This window comes from Adelges cooleyi, unplaced genomic scaffold (assembly GCF_023614345.1).
Source record: "Adelges cooleyi isolate 19-005CV unplaced genomic scaffold, UGA_ACOO_1.1 ACOO_flye_CR_arks_rails_tigmint_CR_PRNA_651, whole genome shotgun sequence".
NCBI lineage: Eukaryota > Metazoa > Arthropoda > Insecta > Hemiptera > Adelgidae > Adelges > Adelges cooleyi.
The window spans coordinates 231400-246075 of record NW_026096352.1 but is presented as its reverse complement, the minus strand read 5'-3'; the positions used below and the strand labels follow the sequence as shown (position 1 = coordinate 246075).

General features: G+C 38.3%; 1 protein-coding gene across 1 annotated transcript; it reads left to right on the top strand.

The window, feature by feature from the left end:
- The first annotated feature begins 4871 nt into the window (after nucleotides 1-4871).
- On the top strand, nucleotides 4872-10816 carry LOC126844671 (protein 5NUC-like). The gene is made up of 9 exons (XM_050583033.1): nucleotides 4872-5244; nucleotides 6901-7104; nucleotides 7408-7609; nucleotides 8729-8923; nucleotides 9002-9162; nucleotides 9489-9591; nucleotides 9696-9872; nucleotides 9947-10150; nucleotides 10654-10816. The coding sequence occupies exons 1-9, from the start codon at nucleotides 4873-4875 to the stop codon at nucleotides 10743-10745; spliced, it is 1710 nt and encodes a 569-aa protein (XP_050438990.1). The 5' UTR covers nucleotide 4872; the 3' UTR covers nucleotides 10746-10816.
- The last annotated feature ends 3860 nt before the right edge of the window (nucleotides 10817-14676 follow it).

Here is a 14676-nt window from a genome sequence, read left to right as displayed (position 1 = left end):
AGTGGTTAACGGTCGGTCAACAATGTCAGTAAATTATTTTTAATTGAATATATACTATAAGTATTCAAGTTTGACAAGCTCCTAGAGCTCTGTGTAATTTGATAGTATTGTAAAAAAAAAAAAACATTAATGAAGTGTCTCCAAAATGAAAAACTGCAAAATTGCAATCATCCTAAGAGACTATAAGTGTTGTTATCCTTAATGAAGCACTCTGTAGACTATCCGATTAAATGAGCGTCTTACGTCAGGTGGATCACCCTGTGGAGTGCTGTCGATCTGTGATTTATCTGGATACCGTCCGTCGATCGTTGCAGACGTGATCAATCGTCAAAAAATAACCAAACGTTAACGATAACATCATTTTCATTTTTCGTCTATCCGTCGCCACCACAACAATGGCTTTTGCTCGAGCTACACCTGGCCCGGACCCTTCTTAGGTCCTTTCTTCTTCTTCTTCTCTTCGGCTGGCACACGCCGGGGTGATTGTATTATAGGAACCCTAGACGTTCGCCGGTCCCCCGCGGCGGTAACACCCGGATATACGCTTGCGGTGGTCGCGCTTTACAGTGTATTATTATATACTTACTATCATCGTCTGCAAGAGACTCTTCCAACGGAGTTGTTCTTCGTTCTGTCGGAGGTTCACTGAACTCGTGACGTTTGTAATTACATGTAAAAAGACCGAAAAAAGCCAGTACAGTTGGGGCGGGAGAGGTTACAGGTCTACGCAGGAATAATTATCAGGCTAATATTGGGCGTTTATCTCCCAGGGTGAGGGGTGGACTTTTTTGAAACTTCTGTCCATGTACTTGTCTGGTGCGATTTGTGATTTGTAGAGTTGCTACGCACGAAGAAATCATTGGTTCAGCTGTTTAGAAGATAATATTATGATAGGTCCAGACAAAAAAAAAAGAGAGAGTTGGGAGAAAAAGTACTTGAGAACAAGTAAGTCTAATACACAGTACTAAGTATGCAAGTTTAAGAATTATGTAAGTAGCTTGGGTAGCAAGGGCAATGTTATTTAGATGTAGATTGTCCCTGCCGACAGTGGTCGAATCTTATCGATAGGGATTTTCTATTTCTGTATTCACTACAGTATTATGCGCGATCGATACTGAATTATGTAACCGATTTTTGTATTTTATTATATCACCATTTTTTTTTTTTTGGATAACGGCTGAACATAAAATATGATGTTTATTTGATCCGCGGACGTGATGCTGTAAGACTATGATAAACCGTTATGTCTTGAGTTTAGTACACATCCGTTCAAACACAAAATTATTATTTTCCCAAGCGAATGCACACTTTATCTACCGACCAACTACTGCGTATTTATTATAACTTGTACAAATACAAATACCCATAATAATAACAACGCATTTCAAACAATTTTTATAGTATCTTCTAAAATATTTCGAATACAAATAATAATAGTTACAACAACAACATTAATAATAACAACAAAAATATCATTAAGTCATTACAAAATAAATATTGGGCTTTTTTTTCTGCTTTTTCGCCTTATGTTTGATGTCTTATGTCCATACATTTGGGACCAGCCAGCGAAATCCTCTCTCTCTTCCTCCTTTTTATTTTATCACTCCACTCATTTCTATGTTTAATATGCACCGTCGTGTCAAACCATTAAGTTACCTCTTTCTAGCTCATCTAACTACGCTTTGTTCGAATAACCACATTTTCTTGAATTTCTTCATTCCCTTGCTTTCAAAATATATCCATTAGTCTTCTCCTTTCTGCCAACCTAAACTTAACCTAACCTTACCTATTTAATTCAAATTTAACCTAAACCTGACTGATTTTTCATCAACGGTCCCTTATCGCTGTTCTCTTATCAGGAACTGTTATCAGATGTATCTTTTCATCATTCTCTTATCAGATAAATATATATATATATAATATATAATAAACTAGATTGCTAAATGTACATTCCGCCATTAGAGATTACAGAAGTTCCCATTTTCCGCCATATTTGTGAAAATTAGAGCCTTATCACTTGAAAATATTTTTATAACAATTATAAGTTAAGTTGATATCACAGAATCATATATATATATATATTGTTGTATACACACATAAATCCTACAAAAACAGCAGACGTCGACTTCCATTCTTCTTATCACCAGTAAGCAATCTAGTATGTGTTACCAATTATCAGGCGTCTCTTATCAATATTGGAAATCTGTGCCCCCTCCCAACCGTCTAATTCCCCTATAATCATTTACTCATATATAGGTAGCGTCGCATATTCCGTGACGTGACCCTAATGTAACTGTGGGATGGCAGTGTTACCAACTGAATTACAGCATAAAATATGGCAATGTTTAAATAATTGTCGGTCGCCGAAAAACAAAGCGTCCGTCTAACAGGCGTAGGACAGACAAGAGGAGGACAAAAAGTGGAAAGGTGTTCTCGAAATGAATTAATAATGACGAGGAAAATCGATATTTACTACTCGTTTGCATGTTTGGCGGCGGCGGGGAGGTTGCGTTTTCGATTTTCGAGTGTCCAACATAAATATTTGCTCGCTTCTTTGTATAGGTATAAATGTACTTTTTTTTTGTTGCTTTTTACACGCCACGTTATTCTAATATATTATATAATATTACACATTGTGCGGTGGCGATTTGGAAAAGCTGTGTGTGTGTGTGTGATAACGAAAAATACATGCATTCGTACAACATTATCAAAGTGCAGACACGTTTGTGGGTCAACCACGAGCGACTCGTATTATAATAGGACAATAAAATATTCATGTTGTCCGAATAATCGAATAAGACGCGAAGGAGTCGGTTGAAAGCAAAAAAAAAAAAATACTGCCTAATGATGATCACCCACACATTACCATTCGGTGGGACTTGGTTAAGCAAAAATAGTTATCTGTTAGTATCGTTTAACAAACTGTCTGAAACTACTGTGTGTCAGACCACTAAGCATATTGTAAATTAAAACCACCTTCACGATGTGCCAAAAAAAATAAGGTAAAAAATTGAAAAGATTATCACAGACGGTGCACTTTATCGTTTACTGATAACGGCAACCCTGCTCAACTCAGTGTGGCCACATTCTAGAAAATAAATTATCATATAAAAAGGTTTTTACTCGAATAGTGTTTGATATAGTTGTTTTATTATATATTTGGTCTGATTTGTATGTTTGATCGACTTAGTCAGTTCCGAAACATTTTTTTTTTTTTTTCATAAAGACATTTTCTTTTCTTTTTTATCTACCAGTGGTCACTCTAAACTGAGTGAGGTACACTGTCTGGTCTTATCTAGTCTATTGTGATCAAACCGAAGAAATACAGAAGAAGTATTTAAGTTGTTTCGGCTTTTTTGTAAGGTTTTGTGCGTTTGTTGTATAATATTGCCCGGGCAGCATAGATAAGATTTTATGACAGTAGCTCTGTAATCTTCGGTACATAATAAAACACTTAACAACAACGACAATTCAAATTATTACTATTGTTATTGTTGTTCGGGGAATACTTTGATGTGCATCATAAACGTTATGATAATATATATTGCAACAGAGCACAATCATTACATACATAAGAACTGTTTTTTTTAAATTAGGTTCTGACGGATTTTGAAGGTCAGCATTTCGACAGAGTTAAAAAAAAACTTCTTCTAAAATTTCAATGCAAAATTTTACTTAAACCAATACCACAAAGTATATATTTTTATTCTGTCTCGTTAATCAATTAGCTAAAGATATATATATATATATTTGGCATCCTCACAGACCATATTAGCTTATCGAACATCCGGAGAGCAAAGCGTGGAGGCGGAACAGAGTAATCTCTGACGACCTTTAGAGCATCATAATAACATTATGTATATAATATATTGTTATATTATTAATATTGTGCACTAAGTGAAAATCGATAACACCGTTTGGTTGTACCGACCGAACAATTTAGATTTATTTGAAAAGCAAAATAATATTATAGTTGGACAAGGAATATTATTGTAAAACCACAAATAGTCTGAGAAAAAAAAACTTTAAAAGTTTTACCTAATTAGGAAATTAGTGTTCAAGAAAATCCAAACCACTCAAACACTATTATATAAAATCGCATATTGCCTTTATAGTATTTCTATTGACCTTAGTTAATATTATATTATCAATAAACTCATATCAAAGCGCTTTTTTAAAAATTATTTTCCACAGTTCTGCCGACTTTTAAAACTTAAATGGTAACGTATATTATTATGTTTAGTTAACTTTTTAGATTGAGAATAATTTGCTAAACATTTTTATTGGACGATGGTCAGTTTTGGCCGGTTAATTTCAAAGTTATTGAAGTTAAAAATTTAAGTGAGGAGAAAGGGTTGAGTGTAGCAATATTTTTGTATGCGAGCTGTCGTCCAAAAAAGTTGCAACTTTTTAAAAAGAAAAACAAGCATAAACTAACATAAATTTAACTTCTTTTATTTAAAAATATTAGTTTAATTTTTTAAATTTTGTTTTATTTGAGTAACAGTAAATATTCGAATAACGCCCAACTGTCTGTTTGTATTGAGTCTATTTTATAAGTATTTTTTCCTAGAACTTCAGTGCTATCCGGACTTATGAAGTTATTACCTTCCGTGACTTTCAAGAAGTTAGTAATCAAACAAGTATATTGTGCGACAAAAACGATACAAACACAATAGTTTACTTCTATTATAGTTATTGTTGCTTATTGCATCAGTAAAACGCAAGCAGTGATTTCAAAACGTTATCTCAAACACAACATGTAATATAATACATCGTTGTTGTGAACGGCGCGCCTCAAGGTAACCGGTGGCAGTGGTGGCGGCAACGGCTTCGGCCGCGGCACGCCGGTACCGTAGTAGTGCGACGACAATGACGACGGCCGCAGTGTGGACACTGACGGTGGTGGCCGGCGTAATATGGCCGGCGGCCGACGCGGCCAACGGCGGCACGCCGCCGTCGTTCCGGTTGACCGTGTTGCACGCCAACGACGTACACTCGCGGTACGACGAGACCGGCCGGGACGCCGGCAAGTGCGTGACGATCGACAGCGGCGCGTCGTGCACCGGTTACGGCGGCATGGGCCGGTTAAGGAACGCGCTGGACAGGGAACGGGCCCGGGCCAGGTCCGACGCCACCGTGTTCCTGTTCGCCGGCGACGCGTTCCAGGGCACACCGTTCTACGACCTGATGCGATGGGAGCCGGCGGCCGACTTCCTGGGCGAACTCGGCGTAGACGCCATGGTACACTCTACGGCCACGTTTAATATATTAGAGAGGGGGAGGGGGGGGCTGGAAAAATGAGATATACAGGGTGATCAATTGAAAAGTAGGATATTCAATATTACCATTTAAGTTTGTGTTACCTACTATTGTAGTAAATCCATTTTCGACAAACAAATGGAATTCAAAACCATTTGGTCCTTGCTGCTTAATTTTCTTTACTTTAATTACCTTACCTTAAGTATTATTGCTGGCTCATCTATAGTTTTTGCGTTTCTTTTGTTTATATTTGTACTGTTCATAAGCAAAGTTGAGCGTCGTTATTGATATCTAAATAATCATCTAGATAGCATATTATCATTCAAGTAAAAGTTGTTCGAATAGTTTCAAAAATAAATATTCGAATACTTTTCAAACATAATACTATTTAAATAGTTTACAAGTGCTTTCGTTGAGTAATTATTTTTTAAAGCATTATTTCGTATAAATAATATAATAATATACTATATTTACAGTTTAACGGTTTTCGCTCTGATCAGCAATAATAACAATAATTGTTTTAATGTATGTATTTGTTTAAAATGCACACTTCATCCGTCTCGGTCGTTAACTTCTTTCCTTCTATCAATGTACTTTTTATTCAATCGCACAAAATCAAATACACAAGACGTACATCGACTGCAACAATAATAATTATTACCACATTGCCGAGGTATTCAGCTTTACATAATATATATATATATATATATATATATATATATTTTTAATTGCTCAAGTCAACCGTTCGAAATGTCTATTTGATCCGATCGAAACGAATAGGTGTGTTCTTTAAAAATCACTTTTTACGGCTGTTGCAGTTAGAAGAAATAAAGCATTAAGCTGCTTGAGTATGACATATAAAAAATACAAATAAATACAAACTTCATAAAACTGTTCTTTAACAATAATAATTATTAGATGCGGCTTTGAATACGCGATAAATAATATATTTTAAAGCGATATTATTTCATTTTTTTATTATCATCAAAACCGAGTCTGAAGGTCGGCACAGATAACACTACTCGGCTTTTATAATATTATTTAATTATTATAGACAAAACAACGTATACTTATCGTGGTGAACACAAGAAAATTGATTATTAATAATATTATTATATAACTTTGAACACTAATAACAATAGCAGCATGCCATCGTTTTATGAGGGGTTTAATGGGGCTTTCTTTTTTGTTAAAAGACGTTTTACCGAGATAACTTGGCGATAGAATGTCTTTTACCCCGAGACGGGATGTGTGTACCATATTGTGTATTATCTATATGACTATTGACTAGGCGCTGAGTAAACTGTGTGTATTTACCTGGTATACATTAGGAGCGGTGATCGCATAAAATAAATAGTCAGCTAAACAGAGCATGCGGTTACTTGTTATTTGGATTTATCACTTGTATAGTTCCATCCTTTATATTTTAATCCAATCATTTGATTTTTATCATATCTATTTTAGCTTGCCCCTTGAAAGTCATTTATTGGTGACTTTCTTGTCCTTCAAAGAGTTAATTTAATATGTTCGTTACCGTTTAAGTTTCAACAGTTGAAAGAGATCTGGACATATTCGAGTGTCTCACCCAGCATTGTGTAGATCGTAATGACCTACATAATATTTTGATTTGATCTGCAGTGTTTGGGTAACCATGAGTTCGAAGACGGACCTGCCGGACTTGCACCTTTTCTCAACTCCGGCAACATGAGTTCCATACCGGTGGTAGTGACCAACTTGGACATAACCGACGAACCGACCCTGTCCAAAATCCAACAGTCTACCGTTTTGAACGTGGCCGGTCACACGTTGGGCGTGGTCGGATACTTGACTCCTGACACTGTGGTATGTTCATATAAAAACCTTGACAAAAAGTCACACTTGACCAAGCTTCTTCATCCTAACAATATCATAGCACACATTCGGTGTGTAAGGATATATAAGGATATAAGGATGTATAAGGATATAAGGATAAAGAAGTATGTATAAGGATATATAAGGATATAGAAGGATGTATAAGGATATAAGGATTTGAAGGATTTAGAAGGATATAAGGATACATTTTTGTTAGGTTTTTTGGTAACTTAAAGACGTAAAATGTCAAAAACCTTTTCCTACCATTGTTAAATAATAATTACTGTGCTGCAGTGGTCGAACAAAGCGGGCAAGGTAAAGATAAATGACGAGATTGAGAGCTTGAAACCAGTGGTGGCCGAGCTCAAGAGACGCGGTGTCGAATTCGTCATAGCCCTTGGGCATTCGGGACTGGAAATGGACAGGAGAGTGGCCAGGGAAGTGGACGGAGTGGACGCGGTTGTCGGCGGCCACTCGCACACTTACCTGTTCAGTGGTAATTATAAAAACCCAATAATGATAATAATACTATTTTGACTCCAATACAAAATACTGATGGTTTTACTAGACACTTCACACAGCAATTGATAAAAACACACACACACACACACACACATACATACAGATACAAAATAAGCTGTTGTTGTGTAAATTAACAAAAAAACATAATACGGACACACCTGTCATGCGGCCATAATAATATTTCAAAGAACTAAATCATCGCTAAACGGTCAATCGTTTAACCCATCCACACACACACACACATAGACACACGCCCATTTATAAAACCAGTTATTTACAATGTGTTGCTCGAGAAAAAAATATCCTTAAAGGTGTTTAAATACAACTGCAGCAACACCGACAAGACGTGTTATCGACACGGTGTTAAGGTATAATATATAATCATATTTGGTTGGCCGAATATACAACAACCTCTAATTAGTACCCCGTGTATAGGTTTCAATTAGCAGGAACACCGTTATTATTAAGATATATAACCAAGTTCAATATGAATTGTATGCCAACTGGAATGGCCCGAGGAGTTTTTAAAGGATTTAAACTTACCTAATATCCTAATAAAGTCAGCCACGCCGTTGCGTTCCGAACCGTCTTAATAATTTTATTATTTAAAAAAATTAGAATGCCTAAAAAACGAACTGTGCCAGGAAAAGACAGGCGAACGACGAGATTATGTAGGCGTACAATAAAATGGTATTTCAGGTGTTTTGGAAATAACAAATAAAAAATAAAAAAAGGTTATCAACCCCTATTGTCTATTGTACGACTGCTGCTGTGTGTTGGGACGACGTCGAATTCCGGTAGATCACCTGTTAACGGCGCAACAGCTGTTGCGTTTGTGCTCGTCTGAAAGCGAAAGGTGGACTGCATGGTTGGTCGTATAGTGCACAGAGTACACATACAATAAATGTATAGATATTTTTCATAAATCAGTCGGTGTCTGTCGCGCGCCGCCTTTAAGTGCCAGAGACACGAACAAGAACAACATGTTATTATTTTAAACTTCACAGTACCTACAGGGGTCGGGGCACAGTGGTGTGTACGGTCACAGGTCACAGGTCTACAGGAATTCTTATAACCATAGATATGTATGCAGGACCTCGGCAAGACTCGGAAATCCCGGTTGGTCCGTACCCCTTGTTGGAGAAAAGGGGCAACCTGACGGTGCCGGTAGTCCAAGCTTACGCCTTCACCAAGTACCTGGGCAAGATGGTGCTGACTTTTGACGGACTTGGCAAATTGGTCGACGTGGCTGGCGAGCCGATCCTGTTGGATCGCAACATACCGCAAGGTCGGGTCGATTCGCCCCGTTAGTCTGTACTTAGAGATTACAGAGAGTAGAGTTTCATGTGCATTTTCGTTTTTTCAGACATCAAAACCGTGGAAAAAGTCAAACGTTACAAACGACTGATGGCCGAAAAGAAGTCGGACAACCCAGTGGGAACCACCAAAGTGCTTTTGGACGGTGACGGGTGCAGGTGTGCAGAGTGCAACCTGGGCAACGCCATTGCCGACGCTTTCGTTCGGTCGGTGAGTGTGTAGTTAATTAGGCACAAAACATGCTTTCTTTATATTATAAAACAGTTAAACAGAAAAATGCATATCGAATCCGCGGCGTTGCATCCTATCAGTTAGCAAGCTACAGTTAGTTGCAAGCTATATTTTATTGAGTCGCAGAATCTTGAAAAAAAAACACCTTTGATGCTCGTTGTCATCAAATGTATGTTAAAGATCCGTGCCAGTGTAAAGCAGTATGACACGTTCCCCTGCGCTCCTACTTGAAATCTCCTATTTGTGATCCTCTGAATCTAGTCTTGCTGAAATTGCAATATTAAATTGAATTTCTACCCTCGCAGAACGTGAACCGGCTAATGAACGACAATGCCAGCTGTACCGGTTGGACGGATGCGGCCGTGGCCATAATGCTGGCCGGTGGCATTCAAAGGTCGATCACACAAGGTAAACTAACGGCTTGCAGTATGAGAATATAATATTAGCATTATCCCATGCAAATGGGGTCAGCCAGACAAATCCAGACGATGTATTTCTCTGTTTACGCGCAGGAACGGTGTTCAAAAGTAACGTGTTGACCGCTCTTCCTTACAAGTCACCCTTGAACAAAGTGACTCTGACCGGGCGGACCATTGTCGAAGCTCTGGAGCACAGTGCTTCGTTATTGGACAAGCCCAAGTGCGCCGTCCCCGAAAAGAACATCTACGGCGGTTTCATGCAGGTGGCGGGTGAGACGACCTGAAGAAATGGATATCCACCTCTCGTGCGGTTGGTTAAATATGCCCGCCTTTTCCTGTTGCAGGACTTCAGGTGACTTACGACATGAAACAAACGGAGGGCTCGAGGGTGCGATCGGTGGCGGTGCGGTGCGCCGATTGCAGGACACCCTTGTACGAACCCCTATTGCCGGAGCGCAAGTACAAGGTGATCCTATCTAAGTATGTGGCCAACGGCGGGGATTTGTACAACATGATCCGGGATGACAAAATCGACTCTGAGGACTTAGGCGAGTGCACTGTGAATTAATTTTTAAATATTTTCGACCACACCTCCGCTGAGAATTCCATTCAAAAAACTCAACACGAATATTTCCTATTAATGAACGTCTTAAGATAAATAAAATCGTACATATTAATCCTGTTTTCAAGAGGTTTGCATCCGCCTACGTTTGACTCCATCCATGTGAATACACTAAACTCCTTGGGGATAAGCCTCAGTCGAATAATCCGAACTGCTCTCCACCCTACTGGTCCTTCTGGGTCGGTATGGAAGTTATTTTTAAATCGATACACAATACAACGTAATTGAGAGGTGCGTTAATTGTATGGAATTATTTTCATTTTTCTACCACACTGTTTTTAACGACCATAAGAAAAGTTCCGGTGTAATTCGAAACAACCACCCTACTAAACATTATGCCACTCGCATTGCGTTTTATTGCTTTCGGTTTAGAAATAGATATTATTATACTCAACAATATAATGCTCTATTATTGTTCGTTCCAAGCAGGTATTACCGAGGTGGACGCGTTACACGATTACATCAAGCAATTCAGTCCGATCATTTCTCAAATCGAAGGCAGATCGCTGGTCTTAAAATGAAAACGAGACGTCCGAAACTATTGTTTTATCGATAAATTATGAAATAAAATACAAAATGTATAGTGTTTTAATCGTGTCATCTTTTTATTCCCCCCTTACAGCACCATAGGCCAACCGCAAATACTCTAGTCTGTTCACAAAATCCAAGTGTTTGAGATCTATCGACATGATCAGCACACCGCACATGCCTGTATGTTTAATATACAATATTATTATGTACAAGGCGGCGGTGGCAACGTCACCTTTTGTTGGGCTAGTAATAACAATAATATCAGCTACACTATTGTAATTTGTAGACCCAAAGGAGGGATTGGCGCACAGGTGTTGTCGAGTCGCGACTTCCTCGGCACACAACAAAGGGCTCTGTTCTGCACGAGTATATCACATAAGGCGGGAATCCGCAAGAAGAAGTACTATAATACAGTGTAGGTTAGGTCGGGCGATTGATTTAAGAAGGTGGAAAAAATAAAAACAACAGAATATGATCGTATTAGACGGTTTTCAAAGCACGATCGCTTGTAATAAGATTGTGACTACTTATTAAAGTGAGAACAAAACGAGCAAAGTGCTTGGAACATGGCTTGTATTGGATTTCTTGACGTGGTATTTTATTTAGCTTTTAATATACAACACAAGAATCTTTTCAATATATTTTATTTCTTTATTTTTTTTCGGTAATCAATTAGGCTCATCCGAATCATCTGCTTATGGTCCCTCGAGTACTTAATCCGGCTCTGTATGTATATCGTATGTATTGGTTTGCCCTAAAAAACCGTATGTACATAATATATAGTCTACAAAGGAGATTAAAAAACTATACAAAAAGCAAAACATAAAAGAGCTCCTTTCGGACCAAGGGAAAACTTAGTTGAAAATTTAAGTACTCAAACATTCAAAGGGAGCGTTTAATTTTAATTAAATTAAGCTGCAACCCATGCCTTGATTTGCATTTCGACTGCCAGTGTTCAACAGCGTTGAAAAAAAGATGATTGAAAAATTCTTTAAAATGCATACAAATTTACTATTATTATATCAACTATATGCTTTCGAATTTTAAAATCAAAAATACACATGTATTGCTAGCTGTTATTAGATGCTTATTGGTTTCTTATTTTTGATCTTGTTTCAAAAACATTTCAGTCAACGTGTTACAGGCTTTCTAATTTGTATATTTTTTTCCACCGTTAGTTTTTATACATAACTGTTGTACGCCCGCCTAAGTATGTTTTATTTAGTGTCGTCTAAAACAGTTTTAACACCAGTATGTTATACTTTTTAATAATGTTTTTAAATGTCAAACGATTTTGAATTGGGTCCAACGCACCATCAACGTAAGACACTTAATTTTCCAAAAATAATAGATATATTTGGGGGTTTAAACTTTTCGATTTTATTATTTGATGACCTATCGACCATTCAAAACGTACAGTAGATAATTATCAACTCAAAAAAATAATGTCATTAACATCATATGTTTTTTTTTAATGATAAAAATCTGCAGTTAAGCCTAGATTGTTGTCCTAGAAAACTAGCGTCGTTAAATCGATCACCCTGTATAATTATTGTCTTGCGGTAAGTGCATTAGGTCTTGGCCGCAATTGCTCGAGCGCGCGCGCTATATGCACGTATACGTATATTATATTGTGCACAAATTATTATAGCCGAAGAGGTGCAAAGTGCCTAGCAGAGTGCCTGTTCCTCCTCCGCCGCCGCCGTCGCCGCCGCGGCTCACAACGGCACATCTGCGAACACCGGTCGCGCGTGTTGTTGTTTCGTTTGCGGCGCGTGCTGTACGGTTAACGGTGGACTATCATAACGCCACCTCCCCGTCGTCTTGGTCGAGCCCGGTGCGCCGGTATTGTTCCTAGACGGCGGCGCGGCGTCCCATAACACACGCCGTCCGTCGCAGCTGCCGCGCCGTATATTATGTGTATATACGTTGGCCGTCGCGGTATATAATATTGTTATGTACATATATACACAACCGTGGCACATGTGTATACGATATATATATATAGCGTATGTATAGGTATATATATATATATAGGCGTACGCGTATAAATAGTATAACACGCGGCACGAGCAATCCCGCTCGCCGCACCCCCCCCCCCATCGGGGCCCGGCCGGTGTTAAGGGCGCGTATATAATATAATACTCGGCGGGTAGTGATTGAATTCGGGTTTGCACATTCATAAAAGGATTTCCCCCCGCCCTTCCCTTCCCCGTGGCACTCGGTCCGCCGCGTAACTGCAGTCTCCCTAACGTGACGATATATATATATATATATATGTATAAGTGTACAAAAATATATAGGGGGCCGGTGCTGAGTGAACCGGGTACGTGCAGTTTGTACAGCCGCCGCCCGCCCCCACTCTGCCGCATACCTTGTACCTATATTATGCGTGTATACCATATTCTAATAGTGCACCCCGAGTCGGTAAAAACCACCTGCCGCCGCCGTATACGGCCAACGTTCGCCAACGGGTCCATTGTAATGCATCTGCTCGCGGCTCCCCCCTCGCGTTTCCTTCCCCCCCCCCCCGATTTTCATTCACCCCGCCGGCAACCGGTTCGAAATCAAAATTCGTACAATGAATAATTATTATTATTTTCATACGAACACAAGACGTAGTGTATAACCGCCGCCGCCGCTGCATCCTCTGAGGTGTGTGCGCGCGCGCGCGCCGCAGTCGCCTCGAACGCAGATTGCCTCGCTTCTGGTGTGTTTGAATCCGTTATGGGCATATATGGGCTGCTATTACACCAATGTTTGCATATTGTGTGCGACGGGCACCTGCCGCCGTTGTAATTCGCTAAATCCTATCCGTTTTGGGCGACACGCGTCGTCTGCGGCACCTGGTGAGGTGCGGTAGGTGAGATTGGAGGAAACACAAACGATCGGTTTGCGGTGACGCGCACGCGTCCGGTATTTTCGTTATAATTGATGTTGATGATGATTGTTTTGCTTATATAGACAAGAGATGTATTTTTTTATTTTTATTTGTTTATAGACTCTATACAAATAATATAAAGAGATTAGAGATAAGAAATAAGGGATTAGAAATAGAGTTTTAATAAATATTCTTACTATATTAACATGTTGAAACGACCGAGGAACGAGTCCAAGTCTAGAAATAATACATTATAGAATTATATTATAGGCCTAAGATATTATACACTTCAATATTCTAAAAATATATTTTATAGTCTTTTTTTTTTTTTTGGCTAGACATTTAATGTCTTACAAATATTACCTACAAAGTATCGTTTAAGTATAAAGTTATTGAACTTGAAACTTCAATAACTTCAAAAATAGTTATCCAAAACTGGTTATCGACCAGTCAACATTTTTAGTACATTATTCTCAGTTTAAAAAGTTAATTAAATTTATGCGTTGCCATTTAAGTTTCAAAAGTTGCTATCAAAAAAGTAAGTTAGAGGGTGGAAAAACAAAAACAAAAATGGTGAGAAATGGAGATCACATTGCATACAAACACTATGCAAAAAAAAATGTAATTTATTATTAAACCCTATGAGATATTGAGTGGTCCACGATAAGTTGATCACTTTGTATAAATATTTATATGTAAAACATATTTTATTAACTTCTTAAGTACAGAATAATTGTCTGAAAAATACCTATTAAGTATAAGCAACTTTCTCTTTTTAAAAATAGGTATTTAGTTTGGTAAAAAGTTAACAAAATTAAAACAATTTTGGGTGGCGCACACCTCGCCTCATGTCAGCTCAAGGATTACACTAAGATAATATATATTTTTTCTCGTTCAAAAGGGTTTTATCCTCTAGCGGGGAGAACTATAAAGATGTTGACTTTAATTTTCATAAATAAACTAATTTTCTCAAACCTCAAATGCACCGTCTCGTCAACGCTAATCCTGCGTATGAACAGCTGCTTGCTCGATGCAGCGCT